This window comes from Lipotes vexillifer, unplaced genomic scaffold (genome assembly GCF_000442215.2).
Source record: "Lipotes vexillifer unplaced genomic scaffold, Lipotes_vexillifer_v1.1 scaffold329, whole genome shotgun sequence".
Classification (NCBI taxonomy): Eukaryota; Metazoa; Chordata; class Mammalia; order Artiodactyla; family Lipotidae; genus Lipotes; species Lipotes vexillifer.
Genome location: NW_006774067.1, coordinates 982956 through 1003880, shown reverse-complemented (window position 1 = coordinate 1003880; position 20925 = coordinate 982956). Strand labels below are relative to the sequence as shown.

The 20925-nt window shown below is 35.9% G+C and overlaps 1 protein-coding gene across 1 annotated transcript in view; it reads left to right on the top strand.

The window, feature by feature from the left end:
• The window catches only part of ZDHHC17 (zDHHC palmitoyltransferase 17), a 113078-nt gene that overhangs the window by 73932 nt on the left and 18221 nt on the right, over positions 1-20925 (top strand). The window contains exons 9-10 of the mRNA XM_007448750.1: positions 10432-10574; positions 11957-12057. Coding sequence (XP_007448812.1) covers positions 10432-10574; positions 11957-12057 — 244 coding nt within the window. The remainder of the gene's footprint in view (positions 1-10431; positions 10575-11956; positions 12058-20925) is intronic.

Sequence of the window (20925 nt, the reverse complement as noted above, 5' to 3'; positions counted from 1 at the left end):
CAGTGAGGAGTAGGGTATGAGGGAAATTGCTATAAAAGGATGGAAATATTCCTTGTAGTGATAGAAATATTCTGTATCTTAATTGTGTCAGTGTCAGTATCCTGGTTGTGATATTATACTATGCTTTTGCAAGATATTAGCCATTTGGGAACTTTGGGTAATGAGTACTTGGGATCTGTCCACATTTTTTATTAAAACTGCATGACCTACAGCTAACATCATACTCAATGGTGAAAAGCTGAAAGCATACCTTCTAAGGTTGGGAACAAGACAAGGATGCCCACTCTTGCCACTTTAATTCAACACGGTTTTGGAATTCCTAGCCACAGCAATCAGAGAAGAAAAAGAAATAAAATGAACCCAAATTGAAAAAGAAGAAGTAAAATTGTCACTGTTTTCAGATGACATTATGCTATACATAGAAAACCCTAAAGACGTTACCAGAGAACTACTAGTGAATTCAATAAGATTACTGGATACAAAATTAATATACAGAAATCTATTTCATTTCTATGCACTATCAACAAAATATCAAAAAGAGAAATTAAGGGAACAATCCCATTTACCATCCCATTTACCTAGGGGTAAACCTACCTAAGGAGGCAAAACACCTATACTCTAAGAACTATAAGATGCTAATGAAATAAATTGAAGATGTCGCAAACAGATGGAAAGGTATACCATGTTCTTGGATTGGAAGAATCAATATTGTTAAAATGACCATACTATCCAAGGCAGTCTACAGTTTCAACACAATCTCTATCAAATTACCAATGGCATTTTTCACAGAAATAGAACAAAAGATTTTTAAATTTGTATGGAACCACAAAAGACCCAGAATAGCTAAAACAGTCTTCAGAAAGAAAAACGGAGCTGGAGGAATCATGCTCCCTGACTTCAGACTATACTGCAAAGCTACAGTAATCGGAGATTCCAGCCAAGCTGGGAACGTCAACAAGGGAAAAGAGGGAGCTTCTGAGACAAAGTTCGGGGTTAACCCATTGCTGTGGTGAGAGGCTTCAGTAAATCACAACCGAAATACACTGGACAAACGTTCGTGATTCCCAGGAGTTAAGAAAAGAGATGCAAAAGCAAAGAAAGTTTTGCGATTTCTTCATCTCTTCAGCACTGCACTTATGTATTCTAAGCATCTTCTGAAAGCCTCTTTGTAAATACTTTTAAAAGGCCAGAAAAATGTTAGTGTCACTGCCTTAGATGTTCCAGTCTGCCTTCTGCCTTTCTCCAATGACTACACCATTACAATCAAAAGAAGAAAATTCCAGTCAAGAAGCCTTAGAGGGCAGACAGCAGATGCAAGAAGAACTACAGTCCTGGAGCCTGTGGAACAAAAACCACATTCACAGAAAGAGAGACAAGATGAAAAGGCAGAGGGCTATGTACCAGATGAAGGAACAAGATAAAACCCCAGGAAAAAAAAGTAAATAAATTGGAGATAGGCAACCTTCCAGAAAAAAAATTCAGAATAATGATAGTGAAGATGATCCAGGACCTCGGAAAAAGAACGGAGGCAAAGATTGAGAAGATGCAAGAAATGTTTAACAAAGATCTAGGAGAATTAAAGAACAAACAAACAGAGATGGACAATACAATAAGTGAAATGAAAACTACACTAGAAGGAATCAATAGCAGAATAACTGAGGCAGAAGAACAGATAAGTGAACTGGAAGACAGAATGGTGGAATTCACTGCTGCAGAAGAGAATAAAGAACAAAGAATGAAAAGAAATGAAGATAGCCTAAGAGACCTCTGGGACAACATTAAACGTAACAAATTCGCATTATAGGGGGTCCCAGAAGGAGAAGAGAGAGAAAGGACCCAAGAAAATATTTGAAGAGATTATAGTCAAAAACTTTCCTAACATGAGAAAGGAAATAGCCACCCAAGTCCAGGAGGCACAGAGAGTCCCATACAGGATAAACCCAAGGAGAAACACGCTGAGACACATAGTAATCAAATTGGCAAAAATTAAAGACGAAGAAAAATTATTGAAAGCAGAAAGGGAAAAATGACAAATAACATACAAGGGAACTCCCATAAGGTTAACAGCTGATTTCTCAGCAGAAACTCTCCAAGCCAGAAGGGAGTGGCATGATATACTTAAAGTGATGAAAGGGAAGAACCTACAAGCAAGATTACTCTACCCGGCAAGGATCTCATTCAGATTCGATGGAGAAATCAAAAGCTTTACAAGCAAAAGCTAAGAGAATTCAGCACCACCAAACCAGCTCTACAACAAATGTTAAGGGAACTTCTCTAAGTGGGAAACACAAGAAAAGAAAAGGACCTACAAAAACAAACCCAAAACAATTAAGAAAATGGTATAGGAACATAAATATCAATAATTACCTTAAACGTGAATGGATTAAATGCTCCAACCAAAAAACACAGGGTTGCTGAATGGATATAAAAACAAGACGCATATATATGCTGTCTACAAGAGACCCACTTCAGACCTAGGGACACATACAGACTGAAAGTGAGGGCACGGAAAAAGATACTCTATGCAAATGGAAATCAGAAGAAAGCTGGAATACCAATACTCATATCAGGTAAAATAAACTTTAAAATAAAGAATGTTACAAGAGGGAAAGAAGGACACTACATAATGATCAAGGGATCAATCCAAGAAGAAGATATAACAATTATAAATATATATGCACCCAACATAGGAGCACCTCAATACATAAGGTAACTGCTAACAGCTATAAAAGAGGAAATCGACAGTAACACAACACTAGTGGGGGACTTTAACACCTCACTTACACCAATGGACAGATCATCCAAACAGAAAATTAATAAGGAAACAGAAGCTTTAAATGACACAATAGACCAGATAGATTTAATTGATATTTATAGGACATTCCATCCCAAAACAGCAGATTACACTTTCTTCTCAAATGCACATGGAACATTCTCCAGGATAGATCACATCTTGGGTCACAAATCAAGCCTCAGTAAATTTAAGAAAATTGAAATCATATCAAGCATCTTTTCTGACCACAACACTATGAGATCAGAAGTCAATGAGAGGGGGAAAAAAACGTAAAAAACCCAAACACATGGAGGCTAAACAATACATTACTAAATAACCAAGAGATCGCTGAAGAAATCAAAGAGGAAATCAAAAAATACCTAGAGACAAATGACAATGAAAACACGATGATCCAAAGCCCTTGGGATGCAGCAAAAGCAGTTCTAAGAGGGAAGTTTATAGCAAATCAAGCCTACCTCAAGAAACAAGAAACATCTCAAATAAACAATCTAACCTTACACCTAAAGGAACTAGAGAAAGAAGAACAAACAAAACCCAAAGTTAGTAGAAGGAAAGAATTCATAAAGATCAGAGTAGAAATAAATGGAATAGAAACAAAGAAAACAATAGCAATGATCAAAAAAACTAAAAGCTGGTTCTTTGAAAAGATAAGCAAAATTGATAAACCATTAGCCACACTCATCAAGAAAAAGAGGGAGAGGACTCAATTCCATAAAAGTAGAAAGGAAAAAGGAGAACTTACAACAGACACCACAGAAATACAAATCATCCTAAGAGACTACTACAAGCAGCGCTATGCCAACAAAATGGACATCTTGGAAGAAATGGACAAATTCTTAGAAAGGTATAACCTTCCAAGACTGAACCAGGAAGAAAAAGCAAATATGAACAGACCAAACACAAGTAATGAAATTGAAACTGTGATTAAAAATCTTTCCACAAACAAAAGCCTGGACCAGATGGCTTCACAGGTGAATTCTGTGAAACATTTAGAGAAGAGCTAACATCCATCCTTCCCAAACTCTTCCAAAAATTTGCAGAGTAAGAAACACTCCCAAACTCATTCTGTGAGGCCATCATCACCCTGATACCAAGACCAGACAAAGATACTACAAAAAAAGAAAATTACACACCAATATCACTCATGAATATAGATGCAAAAATTCTCAACAAAATACTAGCAAACAGAATCCAACAGCACATTAAAAGGTCATACACCATGATCAAGTGGGGTTTATCCCAGGAATGCAAGGAATCTTCAGTATATGCAAATCAATCAATGTGACACACCATATTAACAAACTGAAGAATAAAAACCATATGATCATCTCACTGGATGCAGAAAAAGCTTTTGACAAAATTCAACACCCACTTATGATAAAAACTCTCCAGAAAGTGGGCATACAGGGAGCCAACCTCAACATAATAAAGGCCATATACAACAAAGCCACAGCAAACATCTGTGTCAATGGTGAAAAACTGTAAGCATTTCATTTGAGATCAGGAACAAGACAAGGATGTCCGCTCTCACCGCTATTATTCAACATAGTTTTGGAAGTCCTAGCCATGGCAATCAGAGAAGAAAAAGAAATAAAAGGAATCCAAATTGGAAAAGAAGTAAAACTGTCAGTGTTTGCAGATGACATGATACTATACATAAAGAGTCCTAAAGATGCCACCAGAAAACTACTAGAGCTAATCAATGAATCTGGTAAAGTTGCAGGATACAAAATTAATGCACAGAAATCTCTTGCATTCCTATACACTAATGATGAAAAATCTTAAAGAGAAATTAAGGAAACATTCTCATTTACCACTGCAACAAAAAGAATAAAATACCTAGGAATAAATCTACCTAGGGGGACAGAAGACCTGTATGCAGAAAACTATAAGACACTGATGAAAGAAATTAAAGATGATACAAACAGATGGAGAGATATACCATGTTCTTGGATTGGAAGAATCAATATTGTGAAAATGACTCTACTACCCAAAGCAATCTACAGATTTAATGCAATCCCTATCAGATTACCAATGGCACTTTTACAGAACTAGAAGAAAAAATGTTAAAATTTGTATGGAGACACAAAAGGCCCCGAATAGCCAAAGCAGTCTTGAGGGAAAAAAATGGAGCTGGAGGAATCAGATTCCCTGACTTCAGACTATACTACAAAGCTGCAGTAATCAAGACAGTATGGTACTGGCACAAAAACAGAGATATAGATCAATGGAACAGGATAGAAAGCCCAGAGATAAACCCACGCACCTGTGGTCAACTAATCTATGACAAAGGAGGCAAGGATATACAATGTAGAAAAGACAGTCTCTTCAAGAAGTGGTGCTTGGAAAACTGGACAGCTACATGTAAAAGAAAGAAATTAGAACACTCCCTAACACCATACACAAAAATAAACTCAAAATGTATTAGAGACCTAAATGTAAGACTGGACACTATAAAACTCTTAGAGGAAAACATAGGAAGAACACTCTTTGACATAAATCACAGCAAGATCTTTGTTGATCTACCTCTTAAGAGTAATGGAAATAAAAAGAAAAATAAACAAATGGGCCCTAATGAAACTTAAAAGCTTTGGCAAAGCAACGGAGACTACAAGCAAGACAAAAAGACAACCCTCAGAATGGGAGAAAATATTTGCAAACAAATCAATGGACAAAGGATTAATCTCCAAAATATATAAAGAGCTCATGCAGCTCAATATTAAAAAACAACCCAATCAGAAAAGGGTAGAAGGGCTTCCCTGGTGGCGCAGTGGTTGAGAATCTGCCTGCTAATGCAGGGGACACAGGTTCGAGCCCTGGTCTGGGAGGATCCCACATGCCACGGAGCAGCTAGGCCCGTGAGCCACAACTACTGAGCCTGCGCGTCTGGAGCCTGTGCTCCTCAACGAAAGGCCGCGATACTGAGAGGCACGCGCACCGCGATGAAGACTGGCCCCCGCTTGCCACAACTAGAGAAAGCCCTCGCACAGAAACGAAGACCCAACACAGCAAAAATAAATAAATTAATTAATAAACTACTACCCCCAACATCTTCTAAAAAAAAAAAAAAAAAAAAAAAAGGGAAGAAGACCTAAATAGACATTTCTCCAAAGAAGACATACAGATAGCCAAGAAGCACATGAAAAGCTGCTCAACATCACTAATTATTAAAGAAATGTAAATCAAAAATACAATGAGGTATCACCTCACCCCAGTTAGAATGGGCATCATCAGAAAATCTACAAACTACAAATGCTGGAGAGGGTGTGGAGAAAAGGGAACCCTCTTGCCCTGTTGGTGGGAATGTAAACTGATACAACCCCTATGGAGAACAGTAGGGACGTTCCTTAAAAAACTAAAAATAGAACTACCATATGATCCAGCAATCCCACTACTGGGCATATACCCTGAAATAACCATAATTCAAAAAGGCACGTGCACCCCATTGTTCATTGCAGCACTATTTACAGCAGCCAGTTCGTGAAAGCAACCTAAATGCCCATCAAGAGACAAATGGATAAAGAAGATGTGGTACATATATACAATTGAATATTACTCAGCCATAAAAAGAACGAATTGGGTCATTTGTAGAGACATGGATGAATCTAGAGACTGTCATACAGAGTGAAGTAAGTCAGAAAGAGAAAAACAAATATTGTATATTAACACATGTATGTGGAATCTAGAGAAATGGTACAGATGAACCAGTTTGCAGGGTAGAAATTGAGACACACTTGTAGAGAACAAACGTATGGACACCAAGGGGGAAAGTTGCAGAGGCAGGTGGTGGTGGTGCTGTGATGAATTGGGAGATTGGGATTGACATATATACACTAATATGTAAATATGGATAACTAATAAGAACCTGCTGTATAAAAAAAAAACAGCTACAGTAATCAAAACAGTATGGTATTGGCACAAAAGCAGATTGTATATAGATCAATGGAACAAGATAGGAAGCTCAGAAGTAAACCCATGCACTTATAGTCAATTAATCTACGACAAAGGAGGCAAGAATATACAATGGAGAAAGGACAGTCCCTTTAGTAAGTGGTGCTGGGAAAACTGGATACCTACAGGTAAAAAGAACAAACATTCTCTAACACCATATCAAAAAATAAACTCAAAATGGATTAAAGACCTAAATGTAAAACTGGATACTATAGTACTCCTAGAGGAGAACATAAGCTGAACATTCTTTGACATAAATCATAGCAATATTTTTTTGGCTCTCTCTCCTAGAGTAGTGGAAATACAAAAATAAACAATTGAGACCTAATTAAGCTTAAAAGCTTTTGCAAAGGAAACCATAAACAAAAAGAGACAACCTGCAGAATTGGAGAAAATATTTGCAAACAATGCTACCGACAAGCGATTCATTTCTAAAATATACAAACAACTCATACAGCTTAATATCAAAAAAACAAACAACCCTATGAAAAAATGGGCAGAAGACCTAAATAGACATTTCTCCAAATAAGACATACACATGGCCATCAGGCACGTTAAAAGATGCTCAACATAGCTAATTATTAGAGAAATGCAAATCAAAACTACAATGCGGTATCGCCTCACACCAGAATGGCCATCAATAAAAAGTCTACAAACAATAAATGCTGGAGAGGGTATGGAGAAAAAGGAACCCTCCTACACTGTTGGTGAGAATGTAAATTGGTGCAGCTACTGTGGAGAACAGTATGGAGGTTCCTTACAAAACTGAAAATAGAATTACCATATGATCCAAGAATCCCACTCCTGGACATGTATCTGGATAAAACTCTAATCTGAAAAGATACATGCACCCCAGTTTTCATAGCAGCACTGTTTACAATAGCCAAGACATGGAAGCAACCTAAAGAAGATGTGGTATATATACACAATGGAATATTACTCAGCCATAAAAAAGAATGAAATAATGCCATTTGCTGCAACATGAATGGACCTAGAAATCATATTAGGTGAAGTAAGTCAGAGACAAATATCATATGATATCACTTATATGTGGAATCTTAAAAAATGATATAAATGAACTTATTTGAAAAATAGAGATAGACGCACAGACATAGAAAACAAACTTATGATTACCAGAAGGGATAACAGGGGGTAGGGGAAGATAAATTAGGAGTTTGGGATTAACATATACACACTACTAAGTATAAAACAGATAAACAGCAAGGACCTACTATATAGCACAGGGAACTGTATTCAGTGTCTTGTAATAACCTATAATGGAAAAGAATCTGTAAAAGAATATGTATATATATTCTTTTATATGTATGACTGAGTCACTTTGCTGTACACCTGAAGCTAACACAGCATTGTAAATTAACTGTACATCAGTTTAAAAAATGGATTTAAAAAACTGCACGTGGGGCTTCCCTGGTGGCGCAGTGGTTGAGAGTCTGCCTGCCGATGCAGGGGACACGGATTCGTGCCCCGGTCCGGGAAGATCCCACATGCCGCGGAGCGGCTAGGCCTGTGAGCCATGGCCGCTGAGCCTGTGCGTCCGGAGCCTGTGCTCCGCAACGGGAGAGGCCACAACAGTGAGAGGCCCGCGTACCGCAAAAAAAAAAAACCAACAACAACAAAAAACTGCATGTGAATCTACAATTATTTCAAAATAAAAAGTTTAATTAAAAAATAGATTACTGAATTGTAGAATCTGGGTGGTGGATATACAGATATTCACTATAAAATACTTTCAAATTTACTATATATTAGAAATGTTCTGTAATGAAACATACGAGAAAATAGATTTTTCATGTCTACAAATGCAGCGCATCACCATTACATCTTTACAGTATTATAATGTTATATTAAATGACAGCTTGAAATAAATCCAGAAATCACACACATCAGTATTTAACCAGGTGAAATGAGCCTATATTCACACAAAAAATTATATGTGAACGCTTATGATGTCTTTATTTACAGTCAGAAACTGGAAACAAGCTTAATCCCTCAGCTGGGGAATGGATAACCAGACTGTGACACATCCTGTAATGGAATACTACTCAGCATGAAAAAGGAACTTACTACTAATACACGTAACAATATGGATGAATGTCAAATGCATTTGCTAAGTGAAAGAAGCCAGATTTAAAAGACTGCATTCAGTATGACTCCTTTTATGTGACATTCCTGCAAAGGAAAAAGTAAAAAGACAGATATCAGACTAGTGGTTGCCAGGGCTTGGGCCTGGTGGCATAGGGTATTTCAGGGCTTGATGGGACTGTTCTGTGTCTTGATATTCATGCTTGTTACACAACTGTGTATATTCATCAAAACTCAGAGAACTGTACACAAAAAAGGATGAATTTCACTGTATGTAAATTGTCTTAATTTTTAATAATGAAAAAGTGTGGCCATTAATAATGAAAAAATGTGGCCATCGCTGAGGGAGAACAAGTGTCTTGACTAAAAACAAACCAAGTTAATTTAAGAAAATACTTTTTCAAATGACACATGTCCACCTTCTCTCCCACCAATACCCACCCTTAGTCATACACTCTCTCCTCCTAGTTGTAAACTTTCTCTAATGTCTTGATACGGAATTCACACGTAATAGAGATGAAGAAACAAACTGGAAGGGTGTTATTTCACTACAGCATAAAATTAAACTCTGAAGTCAATATGTTTAATTATAAGTCTAAGTTAAAATTACACAATTAGTTCAGAAAATGAGTTACAGTGGCTGAATTGGGGAAGACATGGTCATTTATATGAAAAAGTATTTATTTCAGTAAAAACCAATGGTATGAAAGGTGTACTAAAAATAAAAGAGGCATAATATAATATCTTGGCCTTCAGAAAGGTAAATATTCAACGATGAGAGTAATATTTACACTCTGAACTTTGTTGGATCACAGCTGGAATATCTTATATAGTTTTGTCACTTAAGGTAACTCGAGAGACTTAACAGCTGCTTGTAAGTTTGTGAAGGGCTGTTATGTAGGAGCGGCAGTAGACTTTGTGTTGCTGTGAAGATACCAGGGAAGCAGGCAGGTTTTATACTTATAAGTATTTCTAACAGACCAGTACAAAAGTGAAATGGTACTACGTCTGAAATATTAAGCACTCTGCTTTGATATGTGTTCAGAGGCACATCGTCTCCATTCTGTGGTCTCTGGGACCCTGTAGATTGTTTGATTTTATTCTTTATCTTACTTTAAGGTTTTAATATACTGTTTATATGTATTATTAATATCTTCTCCAGGCTAAGCATACTCAGGTTTCCTTATCTGATATAGCTGTTGGACCTTCAGTCATTCTGGTTACCCTTGTCTCCTTAGTTATCAATGTTTTTGTTAAAATGGGGTGGTATTTTCATGAACTGTTTTCTAGCCTGTCCACGTGTTGGCAGGTGGTACTGCTGTCTTCTGTATCTGACTATCTAGACCCAGTCCTATAACTTCTATTCTCATTTTCTACAGTTTTAACCAAGAACTTTTAAATTGTTTATTTAATACCGCTTTCTAGAAAACAGAGACTAGCACCTTAAATAGTATCTGTACATAGTAGATATAGTTGAATGAATAATTTCACCCCTGTTCTATGTTTTCACACAGGTAACAGTGATTCACATTGAGGTTACTTGAAACATGCAAAAGTTTCTCTCTTTTTTTTTTTCTGTACAGGAATTTCGGCAGAAAGTAATGCTGGGAACTCCTTTCCTAGTTATTTGGCTGGTTGGGTTTATAGCAGACCTAAATATTGATTCTTGGCTCATTAAAGGGCTAATGTATGGTGGCGTTTGGGCTACAGTACAGTTTCTTTCAAAGTAAGTGTGTTGTTTTTAGCTATATTTTTAACTGGACATGTAAGAATATAGTTTGTACCTGGCTATATAAAATTAATGTTTTGTATATTTAGAACACTGCCTTTATATAACTTGTTTGATCTTAATTTAATGTTAAAGAATTTTTGGCAGATTTATATCTGAAATCTTTAACATTTTTAACATTGTTGTTAAAAATGACTCTAAAGGTACTTCCAGTGACAAGGTCTAACATATAATTTTTAAGGCTAAAATACAGCTTTAAGACATTTCAATAGAAGTAGACTCAAGTTTGTTGAACTCTAAATGTAATATATATTGCTTATTTCTGGGTAACTATAATGCTTGAGGTTACCTTTCCATAGCAATTATGTTTTCTTTGATCATAGGCAGTGTGCAAGAAAGAGGTTTGTTTTTAGCACAAGGTAGAGTCTAAGCATATGAAGTAACGCTCAGTTTTGTTTTGTTTTTTAAAAATTTTCTTTCTCCTTTTTTATTTAAACATTGTGATCATGCCCTTTTCTTCTTATCCCTAGATCCTATTCCCCTAAAGTGGCCCATCCAGCAAACTAGGCAGGCATTTATGATCCAGAACTTCCCACCTAATTTCCATTTCTTTAGTACCTTGTTTTCACCAGAATTTCAAAAGAGAGTTGTGAAAATAATTCAGAGAGAGATGAGAATGACTGCTAATGCACTAATGTGGTAACTCTCAGGAAGAGGCTTAATTCTAGGTAATTAATCTCATTTTAGTGTTTCTAGGCACTCCAAGGGGTAGTGTAGGTAGGAATTCACCAATACTCCCTACTTAGTGTACATGGATGGTTGATCCTGCTTATGTTTAGTAAAATTTATCAGTATTTATTTTTCCTGAATTCTGTAAACAATGACCTTTAATTTCTCCAAGTTAGCCAGTTCATTCTCTTTGAGAAGATGTGCTGAAAGCTTAGTGGGAATGTGTAGGTAAGGAGAAATAATGATGAAACATAGAGAAAAACTTGGGGGTTGCTTTGCGCTCATTTGTTAAAATTATGTCTTTGGTGGGTAATATGCTGGGTGATAGAGTTACTATATATACTAAAGTGAGTTATTGATTTAAGAGAATAGGAATACAGTGAAATTCTAAAGTTGAAAAGTACATAGGATGTAATTTTAATTCTGATGAATTAAAAGTAACTTAAGACTCGTGCTGAGTCATTCAGCTGTGCACTCATTTCTTATTGAATACTATGAAAACAGTATTGATATTTAAGCATCCTGGATTTCTGGGTTTTGTTAAGAGTATACTATACAGAATATATGTGATTTTCATTTAAATAAATAAATATTCTTTTTTACAATGAAATATAGAGTTCAAATTCTATAAAACTTCTTGTGTTTTACAGATCCTTTTTTGATCATTCAATGCATAGTGCATTGCCCCTTGGAATATATTTGGCAACCAAATTCTGGATGTATGTGACGTGGTTCTTCTGGTTTTGGAATGATATCCTTTGGTTATAAAGGTCTTATTTTAATAATAATTTAACATAAGAGCTGAACTACTCACGACGTGCTACAGTAAAACAGTATTCCTAGAAAAATAAGTATGAACTAATGTATTGTTTTTAAATGTTTCATATTTACTAAATTGCTTTTCAAAGCTGCTTTTAATAACATCAGTAATAATAATAATAGTGACCATTTATTGATTTTTTAAAGGGCATTTTCTTAAATACTTTGTGCTCCATTTAGTATACATCCTATATGTTAGTACTGTTGTCTCCATTTTATAGATGAGACAATTTAGGCTTAAATAGGTTAAGCTGTTATTCTTGCCCAAGGTCACACAGCTAGTCTCTAATAAAGCAGGGTAGAAACACATATTTGTCTTATTCTATAACACTTACTCTGAACCTTTCTACTGAACTGTGATTTCCATGTTTTAGTGTCAAATTATTTTCTCTAAATATTTTCTTATTATCACAACTTACTATTTTGCTGTGATAGGTAACAGTTAATTTTCTCTTTTGCTTCAGGAAAACATGTAATGCTGTATCTTCAAATGTTGCTAACTTCAGCATATTATTTCAATGTACTATACTTTTAAAAAGTAATATAATTTGAAATTGTAAATGTGTGTGTATGTGTGAGATTCAGATCTCACATCTCAAGAAGTCAGATTCACATCTCAAGAAATAAGGACAGGGGCTTCCTTGGTGGCACACTGGTTGAGAGTCCGCCTGCCGATGCAGGGGACACGGGTTCGTGCCCCGGTCCGGGAGGATCCCACATGCCGCGGAGCAGCTGTGCCCGTGAGCCATGGCTGCTGAGCCTGCGGCGTCTGGAGCCTGTGCTCCGCAACGGGAGAGGCCGCAGCAGTGAGAGGCCGGCGTACCAGAAAAGAACAAACAAACCAAAAATAACCTAAGAATAAACTTAACAAAGGAACTTAAACAACTATATTCTGAAAACTATAAAACATTGATGAAGACAATTAAAAATGATTCAAAGAACTTGAAAGATATTCCATGTTCTTGGATTGGATGAATAAATATTATTAAAATGAGCATACTCCTGGAAGTAATCTATGTATCTAATGCAATCTTTATCAAAATACTCAGGATATTTTTTGCAGAACTGCAACAAATAATCCTAAAATATATGAGGAAAAACAAAAGACCCTGAATTGTCAAAGCATTCCTGAGAAAAAAGAACAAGCTGGAGATATAACCCTCTCAGACTTCAGACCATACTACAAAGCTACAGTAATCAACACAAGTGTGGTATTGACTCAAGAACAGGCACATAGATAAATAGAACAAAATAGAGGCCAGAAATAAACCCATGCACCTTTGATCAATTAATCTATGACAAAAGAGACAAGAACGCACAATGGAGAAAAGACAGTCTCTTCAACAAATGGTTCAGGGGAAACTGGACAACCACAGTAAAACAATGAGATTAGAACAATTCCTTCACATAATATACAAAATTAAACCCAAAACAGTTTAAAGACCTAAATGTGAGATGTGAAATAATAAAACTCCTAGAAGAAAACGTAGGTAAAATATTCTTTGACATAAATAGTAGCAATATTTTCTTGGATTAGCCAACTAAGGCAAAATAAATACAAGAAAAAAATAAATGATTGGAACATAAATAAACTTAAAACCTTTACATTAATAAAATGAAAAGATAACCTATTGAATCAGAAAATATTTGCAAATGATGTGACCAACAAGGGGTTAATATGCAAAATGTACAAACATTTCATACAACTTAATATCAAAAGGACAAACAATCCAATCCATAATTGGCCAGAAGACTTGAATAGACACTTTTCCAAAGAAGACATACAGATGGTTAACAGACAGATGGAAGATTCTCAATATGCCTAATTATTAGAGAACTGAAAATCAAAATCACAATGAGGTATTACCTTACACCTGTCAGAATGGCTATCATCAAAAAGTCTACAAATAAAATATTTTAGAGAGGATGTAGAGAAAAGAGAACACTCATATACTGTTGGTAAGGTTGTAAATTGGTGCAGCCATTATGGAAAACTGTATGTCGGTTCCTTATAAATCTAAAAAATAGAACTATCATGTTATTCCAGGGTATAAATCCAGAAAAAAAATTAACTTGAAAAGATATATCCACTACAATTTTCTTTTTTTTTTATCATTTTTTTAATCTTTTTTTTAAACATTTTATTGCGATATAATTGCTTTACAATGGTGTGTTAGTTTCTGCTTTATAACAAAGTGAATCAGTTATACATATACATATGTTCCCATATCTCTCCCCTATTGTGTCTCCCTCCCTCCCACCCTCCATATCCCACCCCTTCAGACGGTCACAAAGCACCGAGTTGATCTCCCTGTGCTATGCAGCAGCTTCCCACTAGCTATCTACCTTACGTTTGGTAGTGTATATATGTCCATGCCTCTCTCTCGCTTTGTCACAGCTCAACCTTCCCCCTCCCCATATCCACAAGTCCGTTCTCTAGTAGGTCTCCGTCTTTATTCCTGTCTTACTCCTAGGTTCTTCATAACATTTTTTTTCTTAAATTCCATATATATGTGTTACCATACGGTATTTTTCTTCTTTCTGACTTACTTCACTCTGTATGACAGACTCTAGGTCTATCCACCTCATTACAAATAGCTCAATTTCATTTCTTTTTATGACTGAGCAATATTCCATTGTATATATGTGCCACATCTTCTTTATCCATTCATTGAATGATGGACACTTAGGTTGTTTCCATCTCCAGGCTATTGTAAATAGAACTGCAATGAACATTTTGGTACATGACTCTGTTTGAATCATGGTTTTCTCAGGGTAAATGCCCAGTAGTGGGATTGCTGGGTCATAGGTAGTTCTATTTGTAGTTTTTGAAGGAAACTCAATACTGTTCTCCATAGTGGCTGCACCAATTTGCATTCCACCAGCAGTGCAAGAGTGTTCCCTTTTCTCCACGCCCTCTCCAGCATTTATTGTTTCTAGATTTTTTGATGATGGCCATTCTGACTGGTGTGAGATGATATGTCGTTGTAGTTTTGATTTGCATTTCTCTAATGATTAATGGTGTTGAGGATTCTTTCATGTGTTTGTTGGCAGTCTGTATATCTTCTTTGAAGAAATCTCTATTTAGGTATTCTGCCCATTTTTGGATTGTGTTTATTTGTTATTGAGCTGCATGAGCTGCTTGTAAATTTTGGAAATTAATCCTTTGTCAGTTGCTTCATTTGCAAATATTTTCTCCCATTCTGAGGGTTAAGTTTTGGTCTTGTTTATGGTTTCTTTTGCTGTGCAAAAGCTTTGAAGTTTCATTGCATCCCATTTATTTATTTTTGTTTTTATTTCCATTTATCTAGGAGGTGGGTCAAAAAGGATCTTGCTGTGATTTATGTCATAGAGCGTTCTGCCTATGTTTTCCTCTAAGAGTTTGAAAGTTTCTGGCCTTACGTTTAGATCTTTAATCCACTTTGAACTTATTTCTGTGTATGGTGTTATGGAGTGATCTAATCGCATCCTTTTACATGTACCTGTCCAGTTTTCCCAGCACCACTTATTGAAGAGGCTGTTCTTTCTCCATTGTACATTCTTGCCTCCTTTGTCAAAGATAAGGTGACCATATGTGCGTGTGTTTATCTCTGGGTTTTATATCCTGTTCCATTGATCTATATTTCTGTTTTTGTGCCAGTACCATACTGTCTTGATTACTATAGGTTGGTAGTATAATCTGAAGTCAGGGAGCCTGATTCCTCCAGCTCTGTTGTTTATTCTCAAGATTGCTTTGGCTCTTTGGGGTCTTTTTTGTTTCCATCAAAATTGTGATTTTATTTTGTTCTAGTTCTGTGAAAAATGCCAGTGGTAGTTTGATAGGGTTTGCATTGAATTTATAGATTGCTTTGGGTAGTAGAGTCATTTTCACAAAGTTGATTCTTCCAATCCAAGAACATGGTATATCTCTCCATCTATTTGTATCCCGTTTAATTTTTTCATCACTGTCTTATAATTTTCTGCATACAGGTTTTTGTCTCCTTAGGTAGGTTTATTCATAGATATTTTATTCTTTTTGTTGCAGTGGTAAATGGGAGTGGTTTCTTGATTTCACTGTCAGATTTTTCACCATTAATGTATAGGAATGCAAGAGATTTCTTGCATTAATTTTGTATCCTGCTACTTTACCAAATTCATTGATTAGCTCTCATAGTTTTCTGGTAGCATCTTTAGATGGTTGTTAGTATTTGCCTTATGTATTGAGGTGCTCCTATGTTGGGGGCATAAGTATTTACAATTGTTATATCTTCTTCTTGGATCGATCCCTTAATCATTATGTAGTGTCCTTCTTTGTCTCTTCTGATAGTCCTTATTTTAAAGTCTATTTTGTCTGATATGAGAATTGCTACTCCAGCTTTCTTTTGGTTTCCATTTGCATGGAATATCTTTTTCCATCCCCTTACTTTCAGTCTGTATGTGTCTCTAGGTCTGAAGTGGGTCTCTTGTAGACAGCATATATATGGGTCTTGTTTTTGTATCCATTCAGCCAATCTGTGTCTTTTGGTGGGAGCATTTAGTCCATTTACATTTAAGGTAATTATCGATATGTATGTTCCTATTCCCATTTTCTAAATTGTTTTGGGTTCGTTATTATAGGACTTTTCCTTCTCTTGTGTTTTTGTCTAGAGCAGTTCCTTTAGCATTTGTTGTAAAGCTGGTTTGGTGGTGCTGAACTCTCTCAGCTTTTGCTTGTCTGTAAAGGTTTTAATTTCTCCATCAAATCTGAATGAGATCCTTGCTGGGTAGAGTAATCTTGGTTGCAGGTTTTTCTCCTTCATCACTTTCAGTATGTCCTGCCACTCCCTTCTGGCTTGTAGAGTTTCTGCTGAGAGATCAGCTGTTAACCTTATGGGGATTCCCTTGTGTGTTATTTGTTGTTTTTCCCTTGCTGCTTTTAATATGCTTTCTTTGTATTTAGTTTTTGACAGTTTGATTAATATGTGTCTTGGCGTATTTCTCCTTGAATTTATCCTGTATGGGACTCTCTGTGCTTCCTGGACTTGATTAACGATTTCCTTTCCCATATTAGGGAAGTTTTCAACTATAATCTCTTCAAATATTTTCTCAGTCCCTTTCTTTTTCTCTTCTTCTTCTGGAACCCCTATAATTCGAATGTTGGTGCGTTTAATGTTGTCCCAGAGGTCTCTGAGACTGTCCTCAGTTCTTTTCATTCTTTTTTCTTTATTCTGCTCTGCAGTAGTTATTTCCACTATTTTATCTTCCAGGTCACTTATCCGTTCTTCTGCCTCATTTATTCTGCTATTGATCCCATCTAGAGTATTTTTCATTTCATTTATTGTGTTGTTCATCATTGTCTGTTTCATCTTTATTTCTTCTAGGTCCTTGTTAACTGCTTCTTGCATTTTGTCCATTCTATTTCCAAGATTTTGGATCATCTTTACTATCATTATTCTGAACTCTTTTTCAGGTAGACTGCCTATTTCCTCTTCATTTGTTAGGTCTGGTGGGTTTTTATCTTGCTCCTTCATCTGCTGTGTGTTTTTCTGTCTTCTCATTTTGCTTATCTTACTGTGATTGGGTTCACCTTTTTGCAGGCTGCAAGTTCGTAGCTCCCGTTGTTTTTGATGTCTGTCTCCAGTGGCTAAGGTTGGTTCAGTGCGTTGTGTAGGCTTCCTGGTGGAGGGGACTAGTGGCTGTGTTGTGGTGTATGAGGCTAGATCTTGTCTCTCTAGTGGGCAGGTCCACGTCTGGTGGTGTGTTTTGGGGTGTCTGTGGACTTATTATGATTTTAGGCAGCCTCTCTGCTAGTGGGTGGGGTTGTGTTCCTGTCTTGCTATATGGTTGGCATAGGTTGTCCAGCACTGTAGCTTGCTGGTCGTTGAGTGAAGCTGGGTGCTGGTGTTGAGATGGAGATCTCTGGGAGATTTTCGCCTTTTGATATTATGTGGGGCTGGGAGGTCTCTTGTTGACGAGTGTTCTGAAGTTGGCTCTCCCACCTCAGAGGCAGAGTCCTGACTCCTGGCTGGAGCAGCAAGAGCCTTTCATCCACTTGGCTGGTTAGACCTGGTTCCTGGTTCCTTCACTCCCCACGGGCGCCGATGTGCTGGGGCTGATCCTGGGCACCTCTTCCCAAGTCTTTCTCAGCTGGAGGGATGTTCTCTCGAGGACTTACACTGGTCTTTCAGATGTGTCTGGCCCATGTGAGGATGTCCACGCCTGCTCAATAGCCAAATTCATCTTCTTAGCTCCTTGATCATTTGTTTAGGTGGTAGTGCCCAAGTCCCAGAGGTAAATCATGATTAGTCCAAGAACCGGCAATGAGACCAAGTTCTCAAGACAGTCTGTTTTATTATAATAAAGGTACATGTTTCATAAATGTCTTAATCATTTTTCAAGACATTGCTATAAAAAGTATATAAGATTTTAAATGGTATGAATTATTCAGTGACTTTTAATGTTCTGAACAATATTAATTAATAGCTGGTTTCACTTCACAGTATTACATGTTTTAATATTGGATTCTTTTTAAGTTGTCTTGTGTATTAGACAAAAGCAAAATATGCTAATTTTCTTTGTGAAATGGAGCCTCAGAATTGTAACTACACTTCTAATTCTTAAATTTTCACAGCATTGTAGGATTACTTTTAGAAAGTATAGTACTTTTAAATACTTTCTTAGCATAGTGTCTACTGAAATTTTTCCATGTGGCAGTGTTCACTAGCTCATTCTGGGCTTGTATTATACTTTGATATAAAAATTGTCCTTCAGGGATTTATTAAGCATTAGAACTATCTTATTGGAACATTTAATGCGTAAAACATATCTGCTCATTTTCAGTACTTCATTATTTTAAATTTATAAAAAAGCACTGACCTCTGAAATGACTTCAGTATTCCAGACATATTTTCTAACTTTGCTTCCTAAATTGGACAGTAAATTTTATGTTCAAGAAAGAAGTCAGATTCACATCTCAAAATAATTTTAGACTGTTGCTGTACTCTTATTAATCTGTTTGGATGTAAGTAGAGAAAAACAGGATAATTAGTAAAGTACCAAATAATGAAAACTTTATGCCAGAGAGTTTTGTATAGTCTGTGTATAAAGACTTGTGCCTAGGAACATCAGATGGCACTTAAGCACTTGGAGACCATTTTAAACAGCAAAATCACCAAAAGAAGCGCACAAATGCTAAACAAGGAGGCAGAGTATTGCCTCATGTAACTCAGCAGGGAATATGTGCATAGGGCAACTCATATTTCTTGCTGCTCTGCACATACAAATGACTGCAAAAGCACTGTCAATATTGATTTTGGAGTTACAAATAAATTCTAGCTAGTAGGCATGAGGATCAACTGTATAAAAGTTATTTTAGTTCTCATAATATGTTACCCAACTTAAGTGTTTTTGTGGTGGTAATGAGTATTATATTGATGTAAACCATTTGTTATAATAAATTATTTTTCTTTTTTACTGTTCATTAGATAAGTATTACCCCATATACACGTTATATTTGTTTAGTGACTTTCTGGTTTATAGTTCTTTCAGTTATGTCGTTTTACTTGGTTCTCGGAACAATTCTTTGAGATTAAAGAACTAAATCACACAAATCGTAATGCTATTTTCTAACTGATGGAAAAATTGAGGTTCAGAGAAGTTGTATGTCTTGCTCAGAGTTACATAGCTAGGTAATTATTGAGAGTCTGGTACAGAAGCCAGCTCTTTGACCTGATACAGTATGTCTTCAAATGCCCTATTTTCTACTCTGAACATAATTTTTAAGTTCCTAAACCTTCTTAGAAAGCAATTTAGCAACCTGTAGAAAGGGCCTTTGATCTCTTAATTATTTATAAGTAAATAATAAGAGATAAGATCAAAGATTTATTTACAAGGATGTTTATCATAGTACCATTTACAATATAATAGGGAAAAAATGGAAATAACCTAAATGTCCAACCTGAATAGGAGGAAAGATTTTTCAGTTGTGTGACATATGGTACAGGATAAAATAGCCATTAAAATGCTTTTCTAAGACTTAGTGAGATGGGCTCATACTTAGAATATAACAAATGAAAAAATACTAAATTGTATTTACAGAGAGATTCTAATTTTAAAACGGGCGAAAGATAAGAGCCGGAAGTGAGTACATGTAATTTTAGCTGTGGTTATTTCTGGGTGTGAGATTTGTGAGTGATTTTCTTGTGCTTTTATTTATTTGAAAATTTTGTTCATTGACCATACTTCTTTTATAATAATCAAACAACTCTAAAATTCACTGTGGTAAACAGTAGAGTCTACTGTTTATTGTGTTGGCAACACTTTTGAAATAACTTATTTTGAAATAACTTATTAGGAATTTTATATCTAAAAATAATTATTTTTCAGTCAGGTCTTAAGCTTCTTAAACCAAAGGTGGATGTGAGAAACTTATGGAACCTGGATCATTACATATGTAAAAATGAAAACAGTGCAGAATTATCATTTTTGCCATTCTTTCCTATGCATTTTCCTCTTGAGCATTTTTTCCTGTAGTTTACTCTTAGGACTTCTTCAGTTTTTCATGTATCTCTGCTAGTTTCCTTCTCATATTTTCTAAGCTTTTTAATCCCTATCTTTAGGTATCCAGTAATCACCTGTGAATTCCAACAATACTGCTATAAGTATTCTTGTATATCTTTTTTTTGTGCACATGTGCAGGTTTCTGTGAAGTTGTTAAAGATACTCTTACAAAAGTTCTTAGTTCACATGTGTTTGACTACTGTGTATAACGAATGATATGACGGGAGAGGTCAGTGTCTTCCTTTTTGCTCATTAGAGAACTCATTGCTCCAACACACTCTTT